The 25575-nt window shown below is 47.8% G+C and overlaps 1 protein-coding gene across 1 annotated transcript in view; it reads left to right on the top strand.

Annotated features, from left to right (window-relative positions):
* The window catches only part of CCDC3 (coiled-coil domain containing 3), a 90489-nt gene extending 65235 nt beyond the window's left edge, over window positions 1-25254 (top strand). The window contains exon 3 of the mRNA XM_037846611.1: window positions 23315-25254. Within this exon, the coding sequence (XP_037702539.1) occupies window positions 23315-23566 (252 nt within the window). The 3' untranslated portion in view covers window positions 23567-25254. The remainder of the gene's footprint in view (window positions 1-23314) is intronic.
* The last annotated feature ends 321 nt before the right edge of the window (window positions 25255-25575 follow it).

Raw genomic sequence — 25575 nt, 5'->3', positions numbered from 1 at the left:
AATAAATTTGATAACTAGCTTTTCCAAGTCTGCAAAGTAGGTTGTTGGAATTTTGATTGGGATTGCATTGAATCTGTAGATGAGTTTGGGTAGAATTGACCTCTTAATGACATTTAGTCTTCCTATCCATGAACATGGAATATTTTTCCATCTTTTAAGGTCCCCTTCTATTTCTTTTAGTAGAGTTATGAAGTTTTCTTTGTACAGGTCTTTTACATCTTTGGTTAAGTTGATTCCTAGGTACTTGATTTTTTTAGTTGCTATTGAAAATGGTATCTTTTTCTTGATTGTCTCTTCAGTTTGTTCATTTCTAGCATATAGAAACATTACTGACTTATGTTCATTAATCTTGTATCCCGCTAGTTTGCTAAATTTGTTTATTAGCTCTAGTAGCTGTATCGTCGATTTCTCAGGGTTTTCTAGATATAAGATCATATCATCTGCAAACAATGACAGTTTTACTTCTTCTTTTCCAATTTGGATGCCTTTTATTTCTTTGTCTTGCCGGATTGCCCTGGCTAGCACTTCCAGCACAATGTTGAATAACAGTGGTGATAGCGGGCATCCTTGTCTTGTTCCTGGTCTTAGAGGGAAGGCTTTCAGTCTCTCTCCATTGAGTACTATGCTGGCTGTGGGTTTTTCATATATGCTCTTTATCATGTTGAGGAAGTTTCCTTCAATTCCTACCTTTTGAAGTGTTTTTATCAAAAACGGATGTTGGATTTTGTCAAATGCTTTTTCAGCATCTATTGAGATGATCAATTGATTTTTCCCTTTTGACTTGTTAATGTGTTGTAATACATTGATTGATTTTCTTATGTTGAACCATCCTTGCATGCCTGGAATGAACCCCACTTGGTCATGGTGTATGATTTTTTTAATGTGTCTTTGGATTCGATTTGCAAGTATTTTGTTGAGGATTTTTGCATCTATATTCATTAGGGAGATTGGCCAGTAGTTTTCCTTTTTTGTAGCATCTTTGCCTGGTTTTGGTATTAGATTGATGTTAGCTTCATAAAATGAGTTAGGTAGTGTTCCCTTTTCTTCAATGTTTTGAAAGAGTTTGAGTAAGATTGGGGTCAGTTCTTTCTGGAAAGTTTGGTAGAATTCCCCTGTGAAGCCATCTGGCCCTGGTCATTTATTTGTGGGAAGATTTTTGATGACTGATTGGATCTCTTTGCTTGTGATGGGTTGGTTGAGGTCTTCTATTTCTTCTCTGATCAGTCTAGGTTGTTCATATGTTTCCAGGAAATTGTCCATTTCCTCTACATTATCCAGTTTGTTGCCATACAGTTGTTCATAGTATCCTCTTATAATTTTTTTTAATTTCTTCAGGATCTGCAGTTATGTCACCTTTTTCATTCATTATTTTGTTTATATGGGTCTTCTCTCTTTTTGATTTTGTCAGTCTAGCTAGGGGCTTGTCAATCTTGTTGATCTTCTCAAAGAACCAACTTTTGGTGATATTTATCCTCTCTATTGTTTTTTTGTTCTCTATGTCATTTATTTCTGCTTTAATCCTTGTTATTTCTTTTCTTGTACTTGGTTTAGGATTGGTTTACTGTTCATTTTCTAGCTTCTTCAGTTGATCCATTAGTTCTTTGATTTTGGCTCTTTCTTCCTTTTTAATATATGCGTTTAGTGCTATAAGTTTCCCCCTTAGCACTGCTTTTGCTGCATCCCATAGGTTTTGGTATGTTGGGTTCTCATTTTCATTCGTCTCTATATATTTAGCAATTTCTCTTGCTATTTCTTCTTTAACCCACTGATTGTTTAGGAGTGTGTTGTTTAACCTCCAGGTATTTGTGAATTTTCTAAGTCTCTGATGGTTATTGACTTCTAATTGTATTCCATTGTGGTCAGAGAATGTGCTTTGAATAATTTCAATCTTTTTAAATTTATTGAGGCTTGTTTTATGTCCCAGCGTATGATCTATTCTGGAGAAAGTTCCATGAGCACTAGAAAAGTATGTGTATCCTGGTGATTTGGGATGTAATGTCCTGTAGATGTCTGTTAAATCTAACTCATTTATCAGATTGTTTAGGTTTTCAATTTCCTTATTGGTCTTCTGTCTGTTTGATCTATCTATAGGAGAGAGTGATGTGTTGAAGTCTCCCACAATTATTGTGGAAACATCAATTGCTTCCTTTAGTTTTGCCAGTGTTTCTCTCATGTATTTTGTGGCACCTTGATTGGGTGCATAGACATTTACGATTGTTATTTCTTCTTGCTGAATTGCCCCTTTTATTAGTGTGTAGTGGCCTTCTTTGTCTCTCAAAACATCCCTGCATTTGAAGTCTATTTTATCTGAGATTAATATTGCTACACCTGCTTTCTTTTGGCTGTAGCTTGCATGAAATATTTTTTTCCATCCTTTCACTTTCAGTTTCTTTGTGTCCCTGTGTCTAAGATGAGTCTCTTGTATGCAACATATTGATGGTTCATTTTTTTGATCCATTCTGCGAATCTATATCTTTTAATTGGGGAGTTTACTCCATTTACATTCAACGTTATAACCGTGAAGGCATTTCTTGAATCAGCCATCTTATCCTTTGGTTTATGTTTGTCATATTTTTCCCCTCTGTCTATTAATATCCTTTATTGTACCCATACCGAATCTCTTTAGTACTGAACCTTTCTCCAAGTCTCTCTGTCCTTTCTTTGTTTCTCTGTCTGTAGGGCTCCCTTTAGTATCTCCAGTAGGGCAGGTCTCTTGTTAGCAAATTCTCTCAGCATTTGTTTGTCTGTGAAAAATTTAAGCTCTCCCTCAAATTTGAAGGAGAGCTTTGCTGGATAAAGTATTCTTGGCTGGAAATTTTTCTCACTCAGAATTTTAAATACATCGTGCCACTGCCTTCTTGTCTCCATGGTGGCTGCTGAGTAGTCACTACTTAGTCTTATGCTGTTTCCTTTGTATGTGGTAAATTGCTTTTCTCTTGCTGCTTTCAGAACTTGCTCCTTCTCTTCTGTGTTTGACAGTGCAATCAGTATATGTCTCGGAGTGGGTTTATTTGGATTTATTCTATTTGGAGTTCGCTGAGCATTTATGATTTGTGTATTTATGTTGTTTAGAAGGTTTGGGAAGTTTTCCCCAACAATTTCTTTGAATACTCTTCCTAGACCTTTACCCTTTTCTTCCCCTTCTGGGACACCAATGAGTCTTATATTTGGACATTTCATATTATCTGTCATATCCCTGAGGTCCATTTCGATTTTTTCAATTTTTTTCCCCATTCTTTCTTTTATGCTTTCATTTTCCATTCTGTCATCTTCGAGGTCACTGATTCGTTGTTCAACTTCCTCTAGTCTTGTACTATGAGTGTCCAGAATCTTTTTAATTTGGTCAACAGTTTCTTTAATTTCCATAAGATCATCCATTTTTTTATTTAGTCTTGCAATGTCTTCTTTATGCTCTTCTAGGGTCTTCTTGATTTCCTTTGTCTCCCGTACTATGGTCTCATTGTTCATCTTTAGTTCTTTGAGTAGCTGCTCTAGGTGCTGTGTCTCTTCTGATCTTTTGATTTGGGTGCTTGGGCTTGGGTTATCCATATCGTCTGGTTTTTTCATATGCTTTATAATTTTCTGTTGTTTTTGGCCTTGTGGCATTTGCTAAACTTGATAGGGTTCTTTTAGGATTTGTAGACCAATTGAAGTCCTTATCTCTAATTTATCAGATCTACAGCTTCGTGGAGTACACTTTCTCTAACTAACCAGCAGGTGGCGTCCACGAGCCACCTGTTCTCCACAAGCCAGTTCTCCCCTGCTTAGCCTTTGTGGTGAGTGGGGAGTGAGTCTTGTGGGGTCCAATTGGTGTACCAAGCTTGCGTGTGTAGTTGGTGTTGCCTGCCCTGTATATGGGGCGTGTTTCTGGGCAGTCCGGGAGGGGGGGGTGGCTCTAACAATCAAATCTCCCTGGTGATCCTAGAGTTTTAAAGCTGCTGCAATAGTCTAATCCTTCAGTTCAGTCCTGCCACAGTTTGTCTCTGCCAGTGACCCACAAGTCCTTGGTATTGGCGTATGGCTCCTGAGACTTGCAAGTGGGCCCCTCTTCCAGGCCGTGCACCCCGGGTCCTCTGTTGAGGGATGACTGTGCTATGTCACAGGTGAGTGCCGTCCCCCCAGGGCAGTTCTGGGCTGCTGGACTGTGTAGGGAGGCTCCCAGTCTGCTGAAATGATGGCTGAATGGGGCTTTGTTAATTCACACTGCTCTACCTTCCCAACTCTGGGACAATCAGCTGAGGTTGCAGGGAAGGCTAATGTCCACGCCCAGTTTTGTGGTGTCTGCCTGTTATTTGAAGCACTTCCGTCACACTGGGTTGTCTGGGGCAGTTCTGGGCTATGGGGCTGGCGATGGGCAGGAGTGTTTCCTGTCCACCAGGATGATGGCTGTGAGCGGACACCCCCCTTTTCTTGGGAAGTTGTGGTGTTTAGTGAATTTTCTCAGCCACTGGATTATTGCGTTTTGTCTCAGAGCTCTCCTAGTTCTGCTCTTGACTTGACCTGCCCAAATTGCAAGTCTTTGAAGCTTTCTGTATTGGGCTTCTTAGGGTAATTGTTTTAGAAAAAGAAAAAAGGATTAAAAAAAAAAAAAAAAAAAGAGCCCTCCTCAGAGATCTAATGGGTTATTGAAATGCTAAGAGACAAAGCAACCAGGGCCATTAAGGAAAGGTCCACAGGGCAGAGAGATCAGCTTTTCTTCGGGATTTGCATATGAGGCTCAGGGCCTGAGCTCTCTGTCCTTCCCCTTTCTATGTTCACCAGAACTCCAAAAATCCTCCGCTTTTATTTTGGAGTTTTTCGTGTTGTTATTTTTCTATTCCTGTCTCCTCTCTGCTGGGCTGGCTGCTCTCAGATCCTCTGGTGTCTGGTCTCAGTCTATGTATGGTTGGAGTTTGGATCAGTAGAATGAGTTTCCGATAAGGGCTGCCACTGCAGTTCTCCCTTCTCCTTCCCGGAGCTGACAGCCCCTCCTCCCACGGGACTGAGCCCGGCAGGGAGGGGCGCGGGTCCCCTGGCCGCAAAAACTTACAGATTTCGCTGATCTCAGCAGTTCCACGTTTTCATGAGTGTTGTATGAAGTATGCCCAAAGTCAGATTGCTCTGTGGTGTCCAGTCCACGCAGTTCCTGGCTTTCTACCTACTCTACTGGAGGAGTAACTAAAACATACAGCTCACCAGTCTGCCATCTTGTCCCGCCCTCCCCACATGTATTTTCAATATCTGAGCCCATGAGAGGATTTGTACAGCCACAGTGGATCATTTGCTTGCTTTCTTCCTTCAACCACCAATCAAATATTGCTTGTAGAACCAAGCAATCATAGAACAAACAGTCTTAGGTTACCTTCATAGAAAAATAAAACACACAGCAGGGAAAGTAGTCCTTCTCAGTAGAGATAGATGCAAAGCTCCAGAAGACATCATTCATATCACATTCTTTGTAAATGGTTTTCCTGGAGTCCTGGATCAAAGGCAAAACTGAAATAAACCCATCCAGATGTAGCCTAAAACCAGGAATCCACTGGAAAAAGATGGTCCAGCAGAAATTTCACTGCCTGTCAGAATGAAACTCCACATTTCCTAGAAAAAGATTGCAAAATACAGAATTTCTACAACACATCATTCACAAGGTCCTGTGTAAAATTATGATGCATAATGAAAGGGGTTTCCTGGATTGGGCACTGGACTGGCTCTGCCACCTTCCATCCTTAGATTCAGCTCAGCGACAGGTCTTGGTCTGCTTGAGAAATATGGAAATGGCTTTAAATATGCAGCTTTCCTATCTCATCCAATGGAGCTTGAGGTTATGTCACTTTCTGAGGCCCAGAATTTGATGATCACAACTGTTAACTCAGAGCCCAGTGCGTGACGTAGAGATCAACCTGTCACCCCTAAATCTCATCTGTCTTCACACACCACCTGGTCCCCAGTCCTACCACAGATCGATGCTCTTGTTTTGGTGTCTGCTTCTGACTGTCCACCTGTCTCCACCCTGCCCAGATCCCAGCCCCCGTCCGGGATGGAGCAGTGTCCTGGACTCCAGCTGCGTCACCAGAGGCCAACTGTCCTCCCCTGCTCCGGCCCATCTCCGTGGGGCCTGGTCTTGCTTCACGGAGTCACCTCTTAGGTGACCGACCGCCAGGCACCTGTCGGGATTCCACTAATGCATTTGGGATGTGTATTCACTGAATCGTGGAGAACACTATTTGCTGTGGTACCTGGGCACAGCCCCTCAAACACCCAACTGCACCTATAGATTCTGCCTCGGCTGCCCCGTCGGGCCTCCCTAAGCCTTCCCCCCTGGTGAGCTGGACAGGGAGTCCCCAGCACCTCCCCCTCCCTGCTCCTTCTTTCCTCTTCCAGGGTTTGAGCTGTAACAGCTCTGATCAGACCAGCCGTCAGCACGGCGCTCAACTCTGGGCACCACGTTAGGACGAATGGGAGAGTTTATCGAGACATAGAGTCAGGCCATGAGGGTCTGGAAAAAACTGAAGTGAGAAATGGTGCAGGGAGCCAGGGATGGAGAGGACTTAGAGAAGATAAGACGGCTGTGTGCAAACCCTCGGCATGCCACATTGGAAAAGAGGAAATGGATTTATTCTGTGTGACTTCAGAGGCAAAAATTAAAACCAGTGATGCTACATTTTGTTATAAGAGACAGAGGTGGGTTTGCCTGTGGGATAGGCAGCTGTGTTTAAAAAATATGTAGAGGGCCCGATGCCAGGAGTGGTGAAGTGTGTGGGTATAGATTATTTGGGTGAGATGGGCAGAGGGCGTGTCTTCACAGAGCACGAGGTTGCCCAAAGGACCTCTAAAAAGTTGATGCAGTGTGTCTGGATTTTGAAATTAATTTTTTGCCTTTTTATGTTGAAATAATTTTAAAGTTACAGGACAGTTGCAAAAATAATACAAAACTCATGCAGAGAACTCCAAAATATGCTGTTACCCACATCTGCCAACTGTTCACATTTTGCCACATTTGCTGTATCCCTATCTATCTGTCTCTCTCTGTCTATATTTTATAAACATTTGTGTGTAGGTTGTATACATCATGCTCCTTGAATACTTAGCAATTTCATGTACATTTCCTAAGAACAGGAATGTTCACTTATATAACCACCTAAGCGCAGTTATCAAGTTCAAGAACTTTAACGTTGATGTAAAGCTTACATACAGTGTCCCCTCTCCCCAGTTTTTCTCCATTGTCCCCCATGTCTTGAGACCTAAGTTGGCCACATGTTTTGGAGAGTCTCTCTCTCTCTCTCACACACACACACACCCACATATACGCACATGCACACACAGAGTTATAGCCTTGACACTGCACTTTGAGAGCCTCTGCCCCCACAATGACATTCAAAGTAAGAAGCAAGGTGTGTTTGGATATCCAGAGAAAGGCAGAGGGTTCACAGTAGAAAAAGGGGTGCTCACCCCTGGCCCCCGTATGGAGGGCATCTGGCTGTTCCACTCGGCCTATTCTTATAAGCACCAGGGCTTGGATATTCTTGAGCGGAACGTGACAGGTGGCTGCCATGGCAACGCAGTTACAACTTCCATCTTGGGAATGAATCTGCTTCATTTCACGTTCTAGGATTCTTCCTCTAACCTATGGGCAGAGAATTTCCTAAAATATGACAGAAGGCTATAACGAGCTCGTTTCTGCTTGCCTAGTGGTGGCAATTCTGTGGACCAATCCTCTTTGCGTCTTAAACCACACTGCATGGCAAGGCAGTTTTAACGCAGAATTGGAAACATGGGATCTCCAGCTATTTGTCTCCCATACAGCTTTCTGGGAGATTTGGAAGGGTCACAGAAACTCAGAAGTTCATTTAGAAGGTTGCATAGGCTATGCTAATGGTACTACGTGCTTAAAGCAGAAATTGAGGCTGTGACAATTCTTTAGCATTTGTCTTAGTCTGCCAGGGCTGCTGTAATAAATAACAATGGGAATCTACCGTCTTACAGTTTTGGAGCTTGGGAGTCTTGAAGTCCAAAATCAAAGTGTTGCCAGGCAGACTTCACTCTGAAGTCTTTAGCATTCTGGTGGTGGCTGGCCGGCAGCTTTTAAGTCAGCCCCTGCCTGCCTCTGTCCTTTGCGTTTCTCTCCCCATCTGTCTCCTACCAGCTGTGCCCAAAAATCCTGTCATATTGGATTAAGAGCCACCCCGATCCAGTTTGGCCTCATCTTAACTAATAACATCTTCAAGATCCTATTTAGAAATGAACCCACCTCCACAGTACTGGGGGTTAGGATTTGAACAGGTCATTTTAGGGGCCATGGCTCAATCTGCGTCTGAAACCAGTCTCCTTCAGGACACAAAACTGGACTCACACATGAATCTCACACCAAACCCATGTTTCCCCAATCCACCAAAGGGAGGAATTCCGCCTACCCCTCGTCTCACTGCGAAGGGCTGCTGTTCCACGGGGCCGGCAGATTGCTGAGTTCAGGCACCTTATCTGCATTTGCAGAGCAGATCATGTCCAAGGGCTGGGTGCTCGGAGTAGGCTGTTGGCTTGTATCGCATGCCCACCAAGTCCCAGGCACGGCGCTAGGGCAGTGAGACACATGTGCTTGCCTTCAGGGAGCTCTCCATCTGCCGTGGTGCTGAAGACACATCCACATGCGGCTGGGCTGCAGGGGACCATCGGGTAAAGGCAGAAAACCATGGGCATCCAAAGGTGACATGCGACAGTGGGGGTCCAGGAAAGGCTCTGTTAAGGCAGCACTGGAGGTTGGTCTTGGGAGGGCACAACCTAAAGTGGCCGAGCTGGGGGCAGGAGGACACGCCAGCTGGAGGGAGCTTCGAGGGTAGAGACCCAGAAGTGATGTTTGGGGTGAGCTCAGGGAACAGTGAGAACAGTTCTGTAACATAGTTGCCTCTGAAGAAGTGGTGACATCAAGCAGGAAAGCTCCATGAGGACTGCCTCGTGGTGGGAGCTGGTGCTTTTGCAGGTTTCCAGCAGAGAAGCGACACAGTGCAGCATGCCAGCATGTCTGCTGCAGGCAGGGAACGCCTCCCAGTGATAACCTCCCTTCCCTTCTCAAAGATTCCTCTGACAGCCAAGGGGCCTGTGGGAACTCTGGGGACAGCCATTCCAATCTGGCTTTGCTCGGTTCCTTTCCCCATTCTGAGGCTCTCAAAGAATCCAGATGTTCTCCTTCCCCCAACTGACTTTTAAAAATAAGTGATTGATTTTTCCAGTCCATAAAGGGATTCTCTTTCTTATTTGACTCACAAAGCAGGGCCGGAAGGAAAGGATGTCGTAAGTTTGCATGTTGGACATTTGGCAAGGATCGGACAAGGTGAATGTGTTCAGGCCCGGGGGGCTCCCGGCTCCCCTTCTGGCTGTGCATTTGCATTTGGCAAATCATCTCTTTCTGTGCTTTCCACCCTGCGAGCTGCCGCGGAGAAGCCAGCATTTTCTGCCGGATTCAGCCAAAGTGAAGAGGCTGGAAACGACAGCTCATCAGGCTTCAGACAACAGACAACCAGCCGCCACCTCCGTCCCACATCCTGAGATCACGTACACATTTTGGGTTCCCACTGAAGGCAAAGAGTGGAGGGGGTGGAAGAGGCTGCTGTGGGGGGAAGCACTGGGGAGAAGGAAGGGAGAAGGGGAGGGACAGTGGGGGACGGGGGTGTCCCAGGGGACGGGAGCAGCAAACCAGAATAGCCTCATAGGATGGAGCGTGATGACGAATTTCTCTAATTCAGCCTTCCGGGTGCCAGGCCACTTTTTTAATCCCTAGAATCATCTCACAGACATGGTGGACCCTATTTTGGGGTCAGGGGTATTAACGGGCTCTGCAAGGTTTGGGCAACTGCTTACAGTGATCGAGTGTTGAGGGAGGCCCCGGGTCCTGCCCCCGGAACCCACGTGGCTCCCCAGCATCTCCCCCACCCCCACACAGAGAAGCCTGGAGAGAGAAGGAGGGTGAGAGGAGGGTCTCAGCCAGGACGAGGCAGACCCTGTCCCCTGTGGGCAGGGTGTCCAGTCAGGATCAAAAGGAGGCCGGGGAATGTAGGAGCTGTATGAGCTGGGAGCCAGTTCACGTTTACTACCCAGCGACTGGCTGATGGCTTGTCCACGCGGCTGGTGACTTCCACAGTCTGACTCAGCCCAGAGGCTGTTTATTTGGGAAAGTTCATCAAACCCAGAAACAGGAGGTTCTGCAGGTGCACCAAGACAACCCCAGGGCTGCCTCAACTTAGAGAGAAAGGAGAGGGGCAGGAGGCACACAGAACTTGGTTCAAACCTGGCTGCCCCTTGCTAGTCCCGCAGCTGGTTTCCTCCTTCCTAAAGCAGCACAGCTCACATAGATGGGAATATGCACAGACATCTGACAACCTTTGAGCCACTACATGTTGACCACTGTCACTCCAGATGCCAGGCTCAGTCAATACCCTCGTGTCCCAGAATCAATTCTCTGTTCATGTTTTATTTGGTAAAAATATGATTGGAAAGTCCTCAGAAGAACTCTCTGCTGTGACCCTGTGGGGTGGATGGAACCCTACTGCCGTGATGTGCCTCCACTGCCCACCTGTGCACAGATTTCCATCTGTTCCGGGAACAAAAGTGCATTTCCTGCTCACCAAAGGGGCCAAGGAAAACTGTGGGATCTTGGGTTGAGGACGGCCAGTGGCACCCAGCGGTGCACGTCAGTAGATTCTAGAAGACTTATCTTCCCCATGTCCTGGGGGAAGCATTTTAGAAGTGGACATTCCCCAGTGGGGTGGTGGTCTCCAGCCAGTAGTGACAATGCCAGGAAAACACACCAGTCATGAGGAGGAAGGGTAGCACCACAGAACCCCAAATTCCCAACAGCCCTGAGTGTGAGGGGCACAAAGAGGAATGCATGTCAGACGAGGCCAGGGTGGGTGGGCACGACTGGCTGAGAGGTCTCTGTCTCAAGCTCTGGGACTGGCCACTGCCTTGGCATCCACACACCCCGCCCTGGACGTTTGGTCATTTTGGCTCTTTGAGGTCAAGAAGGGCTGCCCTCAGATCTTCCTGGACAGAATTGGGAGCTCACAAGGCAAGGTATGAGCTCTGACCGTGGTCATGTCCTCCTGCTGCCTTGGAACAGAAGCCAAAACCCAAGACTTGGAGCTCGGAGGGCCGATCAGTGGTGGTCCCAGAGCCTAGTGTCTCTGCCTCAGCCGGGGCCGGTCCACCGAGGCAGGGTTGACAATGGCCGCCTCCCTCGTAACACCCCAGCTACCCCCTGGGTCTGAGGAGGAGGCTGCCCCCCACCCAGGTTTTTGCCCCCTGCTGCCCCTCAGCCCGGGTGCCATGGAGGCTGAGCGCACACCCAGCGGCATCCCACAGCCAGACTCTAAGGAACCTGAAATGTGCTCCCAGTGACCTCGAGAGACCCCTGCATCAGCCATCTGGAAGGGGCTCTTCCCATCCCACCTGCCAACCTGAGGACCAAGATGCCCTGGGAGGCTCTGACGAAACATGCAGGGCCACCCAAAGCTGGACGGTGTCTGTCAGGGGCTGACATGGGGGTTCAGAGAATGCATTGGGGAGAAGAAGAGCCCATGGCCCAGAGCTTCCCCATCAACCTCACATCACTTCAGGACCACGGGAAGGACATTTGCAAAGCTCCCTGGGAAAGGGCAGCTTCCCTTGAATTTCCCTGGGTTTTTAATCTGGCATCTTCCCTCTAAAACTTATTTTATTATCTCATCTCTGTCAGGTCCTGCAACTTTTATGGGCTCTGGTACCTGATGTACAAAATAACCCACCTCAGCTGGCATGGGGATGGTATCACAAATGAAAATGCACTAAACTCAAGGACCCTTAAATGTAGCTCCTGATCTTGCCGGAACAGGGAGGCAGAACCGGCTGTTTTCTTGGCGTTAGGACTCTGCAGGGGCTGTGATGAACACAGCACCCACCTTATTTTGAAAAGGGGCTCCTGCTTTTCCATTTGCTCCCCATTTGCAAGTCATTGAGATGGTTTCTATTTCTCCCTGCACACACACACACCCTCATTCATTTATTAAGTGCTTGCTGCATGCTTGGAGCTAGATACAACGATGAAAAGGTGAAAAAGTGGAGCCCCTGTGCTCAAGAGGATTTTGGTCTAAGAGAGAGAGTTGTGGTTTCCCAGGACTGCTACAAAAAAATCCCACAGCCTGGGGATTTTGGGGGCTAGAATAGGCAGGCTCGTGCTGTCGCTGAGGTCTGTAGCATCCTGGTGATGGCTTGCCAGCCATCTGTCACCAGCCATCTCTCTCCTTCTGTCTCCTTCTCCCCTGCTGCTTTTAAGGACCCCAATCATACTGGATTCTGGCCCCGTTTCAGGTTGGCCTGTTCACAAACGACCCTATTTGCAAATGAGTCCTTATCCACAGGGCGGGGGTTGGGATTGAGCATGTCTTCATGGGGGATGTGATTCAGTTCCTAACAGGAGGGTCAGATGTGGCAGCAGCTCCAGCACAGAACAAGGAACGTGACGGTGGAAACGGAAAGATTGTGTGCCGGTCCCGGAGAGGTCAGGGAAGGCTTCACGGAGGAGGTGATCTTTGACCCAGGGCTTGGAAAACAAGTTGAAGTTAGAAAGTCTGATCAGCGCACCAAGGGTGGCAGGGTCCCTAAACAGAAGGAGCTATGGGTGCCATGGCACAGAGATGTGAGGGGGCCGGTGTGGTCAAGACAGAGCAATTTGATCTGTAAGGCCTGAGCTCAGGATGGATGAACATCATCACAGCTGTTGTTTATTGTTCACCCTGTGGTAGGGGCTGTGGCCAGTGCCTTACACGTGACATCTTATTTAATCTCCAAAGCAGTCCCATAGGGGAGTGTTACTGTCCTCAACTGATAAAGGGAACGGAGCTAAAACCAACTCGTTGACTTAGACAAGGCCCCCTGCAGGTCCCAGGGAGCCTGAATCAAATCCCAGTCTTGCCTGGTTCCAAATCACACTTGTCCCTGCAATTCTGGGCTGCTCTGCTCTGGGCAGGGGAGGGGAGGGGGGTCTGGGGGTGCGGTGGGGGTGGGCCCTGGAGGTGCTTTCTGCAGCTGTCCGGTGTGAAGGTGACTTGTTGTAGCTGCTCGCCTTTCTCCCGGCTGACCCCGCCGTGCTTTCTGCTTTTCCACGCTGCCCTCCCTCCCATGCAGTCCGGCTGGGTAACAGGCTTTCCCTTCTCTTGGGCGCCTGGCTCCGGGGAGACCGCCGTTTTGACTTTGGGTGGCGCAAAGACGCAGCTGCCAAGTCAAATACGAGCCACAGGACCCCAGGTTGTCCATTCTGAGTCCTCAGAAGCACTCCCTGCTGTGGCCCTGTGGGGTGGATGGAACCCCATTGCCGTGATGTGCCTCCACTGCCCACCTGTGCACGGATTTCCATCTGCTGCAGAACAAAAGTGCGTTTCTACCCTGCTCATCAGAGGAGAACTGCAGGGTCTCGGGTTGAGGATGGCAGGTGGCGCCTGGCGGTGCACTTAAGTAGATTCTGGAAGGCTTATCTTCCCCATGTTCTGGGGGAAGCATTTTAGAAGTGCACATTTTGGAAGGAGCTATTTTGTTAATTCCCGTCTGGAGGTCTGGTATCGGCAGCAACCCATTGAGATGGAGTCAGAGGTCCCCAATGAGAATCTTTGAGGCCTTAGGTCCTGCCCAGCAGCCTGAAGTCACTACCAAAAATCGGGATTTGGCAGGTGACAATCCTTGGGAAACTGGTCCAGCACATTTTCCTTCTGCCCTCCTTCCCTTCAGACCCAGTCTGTTGTCAGCTGATGCCTTGCGTCTCCCTCTGCTTTGAACCCTTCTCTAGACCAGGGTTCATGACATTTCTCCTGGAAAGAGCCAGAGATGAAGTATTTCAGGTTTGGCAAGTCATGTGGTCTCTGTTGCAACATCTCGAGCCTGCTGTAGTACCACAGCAGCCACAGACAATGCATAAAGAAGTGGGTGTGGCTGCGTGCCAATAAAACTTTATTCACACAAACAGACAGTGGGCCAGACAGATAGCTCAGCTGTCCAGCTAAGCTCAGACAGAAGGAGCAAGCTTGCTACAGCCAAGAGGGACACCTTGAAGAATGCACAAGAGCTGAGAAATTTCTCTGTAAGCTGGGCCCTGCTATCGATTTAAAATTTTTATTCCACCTCCTCATATTTTATAGACATATAACATGCACTAATGTAAAATAAAGAAGCCAGAGTATCATGCAATACTTACACACAAAATCAAAGTTACACCATGCTCCCGCTATGACATGGCATAAGAAACTATCTTCCTTGCCTGTGATACCAAGCAATAGAAAATCTCTCTGTGATCCCCACTACTTCTCAAGTATTAAACTCCCTTAAAATACAAATATGTATGAATCGCAGTTGAGATGGTCAATGAACTTGATTTAAAATGTTGCTGAAATAGCTTTGTTTCTAAAGAACACCAAGGCTTTGGTAAACTGCCCATTTTAGAGACACCACAAAGTTCATGCCCAGGAGAAAACCTGAGCTCTGAGAACAAAGCTGTCACCTTTGACTGTGATCATTATTTTCCTTTAAACAATTATTTAATGTGTGCATTTAACTTGCCAACTTGTGATATTTTCAGAATGGTTATACTGTCTTTCCTATCAGCTGAGGTCCAACTCTTTGAGGCGAGTTGGTTTTGTTTTGTGTTTTGTTTTAAAGCAGTTGTACTGAAATATACTCATACACTGTCTTAGTTTGCTAATGCTGCAGAATGCAAAACACCAGAGATGGATTGGCTTTTATAAAACGGGGGTTTATTTTGCTACACCGTTACAGTCTCAAGGCCACAAAGCGTCCAAGGTAACACCTCAGCAATCGGGTACTTTCACCGGAGGATGGCCAGTGGTGTCCGGAAAACCTCTGTTAGCTGGGAAGGCAGCGGCGTCTGCTCCAAAGCTCCGGCCTCAAAACGGCTTTCTCCCAGGACGTTCCTTTCTAGCAAGCTTGCTTCTCTTCAAAACATCACTCCCAGCTGCACTCTCTTTCCTCTTTGAGTCAGCTCATTTATATAGCTCCACCGATCAAGGCCCACCCCGAATGGGTGGGGCCACGCCTCCATGGGAACATCTCATCAAAATTATCTCCCACAGCTGGGTGGGGCACACTCCAAGCAAATCCAACCATCACCAAAACTTCTGCCCCACACAAGACCACAAAGATAATGGCATTTGGGGGACACAATACACTCAAACCAGCACATACACCATACAATGCACAGTTTACTGACCCTTGCTATCGATTTGAATTCTTTCCTTTTTTCTTCCCTTCCCTCTCACTTTTGAATCCCAAGATCAGGAGCAAAGTGTTAAAAGAAAAAAGAAAAAGAAAAAAAGGCAGGCTGTTTGTCCGCGGTGTTGCTCTTGGACTCTCCTGCCCTCAGGTTTTGACATTTTCAGAAAGTACATTTTGTCTTGTCTTTGTAGGTGCTTATTTAAATTGAAACCGGGTGTGAAGGCAGAAACCCTCTCAGGGACTCTTTGGTCTGTCTGCTGCCGTGAATCAGTCATTTTTACTACATTATGTGTTTAGCCAGATAGAGAGCTTATTTGCATATTGCAGAATCATTCAGGAAAACATTCTGTGCCATAGAGTGCCGGGCACAGAATAATTGCATAATAAAGGCTTCCTGCTGGGATGGACGGACACACAGAAGCTGAGAGTGTTCAGAAAAGACAGGGGTGATCCCACGTGGCAGTGGGGATGCTTCTTCTTCAAGATTGTCCATGGTGGGGACTTCCTGAGCCTCTGAGCTTCCTGGGGACACCAGAGGATGCAGTGGAAGGTGTCAGGTGGAGGCCCAGGTACGGACCCTCTGCAGATTTGCCCTGTCTTGGAAGACAGGTGGCAGAAAATCCACGCGGTTCAGTCTGCCTCGTGATGCAGGGAGGTATGCCCCCCAACCTGTGGTCCTGAGGATGGAGGAGGGTGTTCCGGTTTGCTAATGCTGCCTTTTTGCAAAACATGAGAAATGGATCAGCTTTTATAAAGGGGTTTTATTTGGTTACAGAGTTATAGTCTTAAGGCCATAGAGTGTCCAAGATAAGGCATCGAAATTCGGGTACCTTCACTGGAGGATGGCCCGTGGCATCCAGAAAACCTCTGTTAGCTGGGAAGGCACGTGGCTGGTGTCTGCTCTGGAGTTCTGGTTTCAAAATGGCTTTCTCCCAGGATGTTCCTCTCTAGGCTGCAGTTCCTCAAAAATGTCATTCTTAGTTGCTCTTGGGGTGTTTGTCCTCTCTTAGCTTCTCCGGAGCAAAAGTCTGCTTTCAACGGCCATCTCCAAAATGTCCCTGTAAACTGCAGTTCCTCTCTCAGCTCCTGTGCATTCTTCAAAGTGTCCCTCTTGGCTGTAGCAAGCTTGCTCCTTCTGTCTGAGCTTATATAGTGCTCTAGTAAACTAATCAAGACCCATGCTGAATGGGCAGGGCCACACCTCCACAGAAACTATCCAATCCGAGTCATCACCTACAGTTGGGTGGCTGCATCTCCATGGAAACACTCAAAGAATTACAGTCTAATCAACATCAAAACGTCTGTACACAGAAGATTGCATCAAAGATAATGGTGTTTGGGGGACCTAATACATTCAAACCAGCACAGACAATGACGGCCGGTAAGCTAGCACCACCTGTTTCACCCCCAGCCCCCCACCCCAGATTCCCTCAAAATCCTCTAGAGACAGGTCCACACAAAGATCGGGAAAACAGTCATGATGGAATGTCAAGGGGAAGTAATTAGAACATAAAACCTGATAATGGCATGGTTCCCGTTTTTAGAATATTTATTCCCATAGAAACAGCACTAGAAAGAAATATATTAAAATGTCAACAGCAGCTATCTCCGTGTCATAGAATTACTGGTGACTTTTTTGATTTCCCATAATGTTTTAAAAAAATATTTTCTGTAAAAAGTGGGGGTTGCTTCTATAGTTTAAAAAACTATAAGAATGGGCATCCCAGCCTACCCTTTGTCATATCGAGAGCAAAGAGCAGGCCCCCTGTGGCACTCGGTTGGCCACGCGGAGCCTTCCGGAGAAGGACGCCATCCTGGCGGATCATCTGCTAAGCCATCTGTAGGTGCAAACTTCCAGGTCCTCGGCCATCAGCGCCCGGTGATGCAGCCTGAGCATGGCTGCACGCTATCAGTGGGGCCTGCACGTCAGGGGCCCCCTGCTTTCGGCTGCCATCCTTTCGTTCTTCAGCTCCTTTCTTGGCTGGCCTTGGCCTTTCCCCCTAAATGAGCAAATAACATGTCTCGACCTTTATTTTTTATTTTCAAGCAGTGTTCTAAAGAGATTTGTGTCATTTGGAGAGCATTCCAGACAAAGGAGAGTTTCTTAAAGAAACACATGTATTTGAAAGCATGGCTTCCCTATAGGAATTCTTGCTCTCTTAATAAGAAAACCAGAATTTTCTTTTCTGGTGATGGCCAGCATTCAGCAGGCCTCTTTTAGATGCTGTGTGAACTGTGGTTTCCTTATTTTATGGTGCTAGCTTCCATTCCCATGGCCTCGACTCAGATGTAACCCACCCTGCCCAATTAAACGCCACTCGGCTCCAGATATGTAGACCTTTGGCTTAGCAAGGAGGCCTGGGCATGGCCTGGCTGCCGTGGTAGTGAGCAGGTTTCTGAGGTTCCTTCCATGTCTTTTTGCTCATATGTAAACCCTGCCCATAGAACAAGAGGGAACGGCATGTTCCCTGTCTGGGAGGTTGAATTAAGAACCCCAACAAACACAGGTACTTAGTCCCTGTCCCTGGGGGTGTGAACTCATTGTTAATACAACCTCTTGATGATGTTATTTTAGTTAAGGTGTGGCCCAGCGGAACGATGGAGGGTCTGAATTCCTATAAAGAGAAGAAGCCGGAAGCCAGAGTCAGAGAAGACCAGAGGGAGAAGCTGAAAAATCAGTGGAGACGAGAAGAGCAGACACAGGGACAGAGAAATTGCCACGTGAAGGGAGGCAGAGATGCAAGCCAAGGAGCCCCAAGCATTGGGGCAAGCCAGCACCAGAAGGCTATAGGCTTTGGGGGAGAATTCATGGCAACACAGATGCCTTGATTTTTTTAAAAATTCAGTTTTATTGAGATATATTCATATACCATACAATCATCCATGGTGTACAATCAACTGTTCACAGTACCATCATATAGTTGTGCCTTCATCACCACTATCTATTTTTGAACATTTTCCTTACACCAGAAAGAATAAAAATAGGAATAAATAATAAAAGTAAAAAAGAACACCAAAATCATCCCCCATCCCACACTATTTTTCATTTAGTTTTTGTCCCCATTTTTCTGCTCATCTATCCATACACTGGATAAAGGGAGTACAATCCACAGGGTTTTCACAATCAGTGTCACCCCTTGTAACCTACATTGTTATACAATCGTCTTCAGGAATTAAGGCTACTGGGTTGGAGTTTGATAATTTCAGGTATTTGCTTCTAGCTATTCCAGTACATTAAAACCTAAAAAGGGTTATCTATATAGTGTATAAGAATGTCCACCAGAGTGACCTCTCGACACCATTTGGAATCTCTCAGCCACTGAAATGTTATTTTGTTTCATTTCACTTCCCCCTTTTGGTCAAAAAGATGTTCTCATATCCTGCATTGCCAGGGAGATTCACGCCCCTGGGAGTCAGGTCCCACGTAGCGGGGAGGGCAGTGAGTTCACCTGCCAAGTTAGGTGCCTTGATTTTGAACTTCTAGTTTCTGAAACCACAAGCCAATAAATTCCCGCTGTGCACTGTTTGTCATAGCAGCCTGACCAACTAATACAGCATCTATCCCCTCCACACTACAACCTCGCTTTGGAATTTGTCATTCCCATCTAAATAACCACCCCCACACACACACTCCAACACGCCAGCATGCCCCTGTACACCATCTTGGCTTCTTCCATTCATCATCAAGAAGTTCTTCTAAGCTGGACTGTGTTGGTCTTGCTGGAGGTGAAGTTCAGCCTTGTGTCCTGAGCTCCCTGGGGCAGGGACCAGCTGGGCCCAGGGTCAGGAAGGCCTCTGAAGACGGTCGATGTCTTAGGAGGGTGCTCTGTTAACAAGTGGTCACAGCCTCCCACCCAGGACACAATTCTTGTTGCATCCCACTCTGTGAGTCTCTATTTATTATCTAAAAATGCAGATTTTGAAGGACATCGTAACATGTGGCTTGAACTTCTCTCTGACTTTATTTTCCAGCATACTAATGAATTCTGTTTTTCAAAGTTTGAACAAGCAGCCATGTAAAAACTCAAATTCACCATTTTAATATATTTTCCCTGGATTCTTTTATCCATGTCTTGAGTGAAGAATGTATCTTAACTTACAGAAAGATCATGGCTTAATGAGAGAACAGTTATAAAGTGCTTAGTTTGGCACATGGTCCATATTAAACTCCCAGGAAATTCTATGCACCGCATCTACTCCTACACAATATAAATACTCTGAGTTCTCTGAGGGGTGTCCCATGCCCACCTGGCGTTGTTGTTTTTTTTTTTTAATTCAATTTTATTGAGATACATTCACATACCATGCAGTCATACAATGCGAACATTGATTTGTTCACAGTATCACTATATAGTTGTGCATTCATCACCAAAATTAATTTTTGAACATTTTCATTACCACATACACAAAAGTAATAAGAATAAAAATTAAAGTGAAAAAGAACAATTAAAGTAAAAAAGAACACTGGGTGCCTTTTTTTTTTTTGCCCCCATTTTTCTACTCCTCCATCCATACGCTGGACAAAGGGGAGTGTGGTCCACATGGCTTTCCCAATCACATTGTCACCCCTCATAAGCTACATTTTTATACAATCGGCTTCAAGATTCAAGGGTTCTGGGTTGTAGTTTGATAGTTTCAGGTATTTACTGCTAGCTATTCCAATTCTTTAGAACCTAAAAAGGGTTGTCAAAAGTGTGCGTAAGAGTGCCCACCAGAGTGACCTCTAGGCTCCTTTTGGAATCTCTCTGCCACTGAAGCTTATTTCATTTCCTTTCACATCCCCCTTTTGGTCAAGAAGATGTTCTCTGTCCCACAATGCCGGGTCTAGATTCCTCCCCAGGAGTCACATTCCACGTTGCACCTGGCATCGTTTTGAAGGGTCTCACTCTGGCCAGAAGGGGGCAGTGTTGTGCACGTGGGTCCCCAGGAGGCCGAGGCCCGTTATTAAATGGCGGGTATATTCCTGGAACACTTAACTTGGCACAGATTCTTTAATGAAGGCTTAAAATGGCCAGGACCACAAGGATATGAAGGCCAAGGTGAAGGGACTTCAGGGAGTTTGCCGTCTAAAGGGTGCGGGAGGTTGAATTATGGACCCCAACAAACACATGTTCTTCATCCGCATCCCTGTGGGGTGAATCCACGGTAAATAGTACTCTTGAAGAAGTTATTACTGGTTAAGGAATGGCCATTTGAAACCGGTAGGCCTTCATCTAGATGACTGGAGGCCTTGTAAGGAGAACCCGGAAGTCACAGAAGCCAGAAAGGTGAGGACAATGTCATGGGACAGAGGCAGAGACACAAGCCAAGGAACCCCAAGGAGCGCCGGCAGCCAGCACCAGAAGGCTACGGAGCCCAGGAGAAAGCCAGCCTTGCCAGTATCTTGATTTTGGACTTCTTCTAGACTCAAAACCATGAGCCAATAACTCCCCCTAGTCTAAGCCAACCCGCTGTGTGGTATTTGTCACAGCAGCCAAGAAATGGCGACAACGGGCATCGAGAAGCATATCGCCTTGTGCTGGGTGGTAGTTGGCGTGTGCTGGGTGGACAGCTGTGGGGTGCTGTGGGGACCAGGAGCAGGACACGTGCCAAGCTTGGGGACCCTGTGGGGAGTGTCCAGAAGTGGACCTGCAGGGTAGCTGTGAGCTGGGGGAGAACAGCCCCCCGGGGCCCTGAGGTGGCGCACTGGGGCGGCTCACCAGTGCCGCTTTGTTTTTGGGTGTCACTGGGTGAGTCGAAGGAGGAAAGAGCAAACTGGAGGCGGAGATGGGAGCTGGAGCCCCCTTGCAAAGGTGAAAGGCTTGAAGAGTCTTAATTCCTTCCTATAATGGCTTGAGTCACATTTGGTGAACGTTTGTCATGTGCCAGGGCTGGGTCTAAGCACTTTACAGGTAAAATTCATTAAGTCCTCATAATACCAGCTTATCCCCTTGTCCACAGGGGGAAGTTGAGGGTGCAGGTCAGTTCCCTTGGAGGCAGGCTTGAGACGGAGCCATTTTAGAGAGCACTCCCAGGACCAGTGTCTCAGAAGGAAAGGGACAGAAAAGGAAACAGCACTGGGTGGACGGAGAAGCAGAGGCTCAGCCTTTCCAGGGTTGCAGAAGGCCCCTGCAGAGTTGTCCAGGTGGGGCGAGGGGCCCTGGCTTCATTCCCGTGTGTTAATCAGTCACTGCACATGGGCCACCCTGGGGAGGGGGCGTGACCTTGGGCGAGGTGGCTCTCTAAGTCGAGGGCCGTTCTTAGAGAAGGACCCAGCTGGGACCTGGTGACAGGCAGGTCTCCAAGCAGCAGGGGACCAGCCCCTTCTGTCCTAAAGGGCATCTGGGTGAAGCAGCACAGAGGCCCCTACTCCAAGCTTATAAAGCCAGACCATGACCACACCACTAGTCGGTGGGAGAGGCAGGCTTTAAATCCAAGGACACGTGGGCTTGCAGTCACGGCTTTTCCCCAGCCCACTCTATTGCATCATATATGGTGGGAGATCCAGTGGCCATTTCCAAGCAGTGGCAAAACTTTCTGGGGACTTAACTCCTGATAGTTGCATGTGGAATGCATGGGAGACCAAAGAGATGGGAGGTGAGAAGAATCTCTCCCTTTTAATATAACACTTGCATAGAGTAAAAAATTCAAAAAGGACAAAAGGCACACAGTGAAAATAAATCTCTTTCCCACTCCTGTCCCCCACTTTTGCTCCCTGGATACAGGCATCCTGCCTGTTTCCTGTGTATTCTTCCAGAGATAGCATTTGCCTATTTCAATGTCTATTGACTGCTAAGGATGGATAGCACGGTTATATTCTCACATCATGCCACACCCACAGCCTGCACCTTGCTTTTGTATTAAGCATGTAACTCAGATATTGTTGTACAGCTCTGCACATGGAGCTCTGCACACAGAACTGAGCAGCGTGAATTAAGGATGGTAGACCTTTCCATTGTATAGATTTACTATAACTTACTTAACCAGTTCTCTCTCGATGACCATTTGTAGGTTGTTTCCAGTCTTTTTATGTAACAGATGATCTGTGTAATACATGCTCACACATGTGTGATAAAATTATATAGAGGAAGCTCTGGGGACCCCTCAGAGCTAAAAAACATGTCCTGCCTCTTTGAGCTCCCTCTTGGATTTCCTTTTGATAGCTTTTGAAATTTGAAATCCCCACTAAAGCAGCTGACCCAGATAGCCAATCAAGCCCCTAGTTCATTATGTTTGACCCAATACAAAATAAAGCCCATCTGCCCTAAAAAGACAGACCAACCCTTGTCCAATCAATAAGACTCAAGCCCTCTCCCCTTTTCTGGCTATAAAAATCACCCGCCATCCCTAGAAAATCAAAGCTACTTCCATTGTTACCCAAGATCAGGCTTCCTTGCTGAAGCAAAACTTTTGGTGTCCCAAACAAAATGCTGTAATCTGCAAACTCGACTCTGACTTGCCTTTTTGCATGTGCCATTTTGCACACGTGGGAGTCTTTCTACAAGATAAAGTCCGGGAATGTTTAGATCACAGGGCATGTGCCGTTTATATTTTGATCGGTAGAGCCAAAGTGGTCTTTCGAGAGGGTTGCCCTCCACCCAGCGTGCAAGCTCCTCTTCTCCAAATCATGCCAACCTAACATGTGAAAAGTAGTATTTCATGGTGGCTTTAATTTACATTTATCTTATTATAAGTGAGGTTGTGCATCTTTTCATATGTTTAAGAGGTCTTTATATTTCTTTTTTCCTGTGAACCTTCTATATTCTTTGTGCATTTTTCTCTTTGGGGTTTTGGTTTGGTCCTTTACGTGTTGATTCGCAGGAGCTCTTTCCTTTGTGAGATGAGTGCCAAAGATATTTAGAATCTCTTTTTAAAACATCATCATCGAAGGGACCCAAAATTAAAGGAAAAGGGAGGCTCTGCTTGTAGTGGGGCCAGGAGGGGCTTTCCAGAGACTTCTCTACTCCACGTAGGTAAGGCAGGTGTTGGGGGTTTCCGGGGGCCGTGGAGCAGGAGGGGGCCCCACACTGCCCTGCCCCGGAGGGGGCGGTGCCCCTGGGGAATTTTGCGTTCCGAGCCTCACTTTGCTCATCCTCCTTGCTGCCCGCAGCTCCTGTGCTCCTCGGTGCAGAAAGCCCTCTTTGAGGAGGAGGACCGCGTCAAGAAGCTGCAGCAGAAGGTGGCCACGCTGGAGAAGAGGAACCGGCAGCTGCGCGAGCGCGTCAAGAAGGTGAAGCGATCCCTGCGGCAGGCGCGCAAGCACGGCCGCCACCTGGAGCTGGCCAAGCAAAAGCTGAGCGCGCGGCTGGCTGCTCCCGCGGGCCTGGGGCCCCCCAACAATGCCCCCTGCTTCTGGGGCTAGGGCAGGGCCTCGGGGGCGGGGACGGAGGGGTAACCGGGGACTGAGATGGCGGTCGCTTTGCATATGTACCTTCTTTCCCATCTTGTGGGAGACTTTTCTTTGGCACTTGGGAGAGTCTCGTTTGTTGAAATGGCACGTCTTGCTGCCATTCGCCACCTGCTGCTGGCCCCACTGGCCTCAGCATCAGACGCCACTCTGCCCTTCCCAGCTGGGCCAGGTGAGCTGAGCTGGGGGAAAGCACAGTTATTGCGGAAAGGACATTTTAGAGCCTCCAGATGTCCCAGAGATCGAGGGGATCAGCCTGCATTTCACAAGGGCCAGTGTGGCTCAGACTGGGATCTGCAGCGCATCCTCGAGGCTTCCAGTGTCCCATATCTGCATCTTGGGAAGGAGGGCAGTGGGGCAGCCAAGCACCCAAGGATGCCCGGAACAGAACCTGTGCCCAGGCTCATGGAGACCAAATGAGCTCATTCCAGGGCCAGACACGGAGCTGGGAGTGGGGCTGCCGGTGGTGAAACGAGATGAATTGTACCTGATTTCCAACACCAGCTGTCCAGGGTGGACCACGATACCTTGGGGTCTATCTGATCTCCAGGGGGTTGATTTACCCTTCTGGACCTGCCTTATTTCATCAAGCCAGTGATTGAGTGGGAGACCCCTGGCCAGCAACCCAGACACTGCTGCGTTCTGATTTGTTCGCTCAGTCATTCCTTCCAACCTCTCCACATTTGAGGCGAGCGGGCCTCTTTCTGTTCTGTGAGGCCACCTCCTTACACGTTGGGGGCCAGTTACCTGACCCCATTCCCAACTGGACCTAAAGGTCTTGCTCCAGACATTCTGATCTGCGTCTGTTTTTTGTTGTTGTTGTTGTTGTTATTTGTTTGTTTTTGCAAATGCTCCCCCTCACCAGGACTGCGTATCCAGCATGGCAACAATATCTGCACATTGCTCCACTCACCATTAAGTCAGCTCCCAGACTCGATCCTAGCATTTCACCCTCTTCGAAAAGAAAACTGAAGACAAGACCACAAGTGAAAAGGAGCGTGTCCCTGTACTTTCCACTCCAGGCCTTGACTTGGCCACAGGTGACAAAGTCCCAGCTGCCTTACGAAGAAGTCAGCCATGTGCTGTCTCCGGGTTATCTTCTGATGATGACCCTGCAAACTGATGCACACCCTTCTGCTGAGAGAAGCCACTGTCCCCTCCCTGGGATCTGCCACCCAGAGATCCCTTGCCTGGCTGTGCCCTGTCAGAAGTGGCAGCCATGCTCAGCTCTCCATTCTGCCTTTAGAAAGCCATGAGCTGTGTGCTCCAGCAGCTGGTGTGGGGGGGAAGCCTGTGTTCACTCGCGGCCTGGCGCAGGCTGCCGCCCAGAAGGTGGGTGTGCCATCGAGAACTGGGGAAGAGGCTGCATCTTGCACTGGACAGAGTGCCAAGGTTTTCCCAGGCACTCACACATCCCAGCTTCCACCTCCACTTTCTGAGATGCCTCCTTCCAGGCTGGTGCCATGGAAGTGTGTCCTCTTGGGTGTGCCGGGTTCTGCACCCTGCCCCCCATCCCCCAAAGGGAATGCCAAGCCTGAGGGTGACTTCCAGCAAGTGCTGGGGGAACCCTGGAAGCTGGACCCTGCCAACACCCCCCTGCTCTGCTTTTCCAATAAATACGGGCAGTACTTCCAAACACAGTAGCACGGCTCCGTTGTGTTTCTTTTGGCCGGGGAGATTCCAGGGTTTCCAGCTTTAGCCTGGAAAAGCGATTTAGATCCGTTAGGGGGGAGCCTGAGAGTCACACTGTGGCGTGTGGCAGCCAAGCTTACACCCCTTCCGCTGAGCCCCTCTGCATGTGGATGCCCTTGCCTCTCCCCAGGCACCCGTGTCTGAATACATCTGCCCCCCACGAGGGATAAGCAACCTCATCCATCAGTGTCTTCCAAAGGCACTGAGGTCTGCACAGTGTTTCATGCATCCCATTCAAGAGCATCCATCAGCCCGCCAGACCCAGAGCTGAC

Source organism: Choloepus didactylus, chromosome 8 (genome assembly GCF_015220235.1).
Source record: "Choloepus didactylus isolate mChoDid1 chromosome 8, mChoDid1.pri, whole genome shotgun sequence".
Taxonomy (NCBI): domain Eukaryota; kingdom Metazoa; phylum Chordata; class Mammalia; order Pilosa; family Megalonychidae; genus Choloepus; species Choloepus didactylus.
Note: the sequence above shows the minus strand (reverse complement) of the source record. Positions and strands in the feature narration are given on the sequence as shown.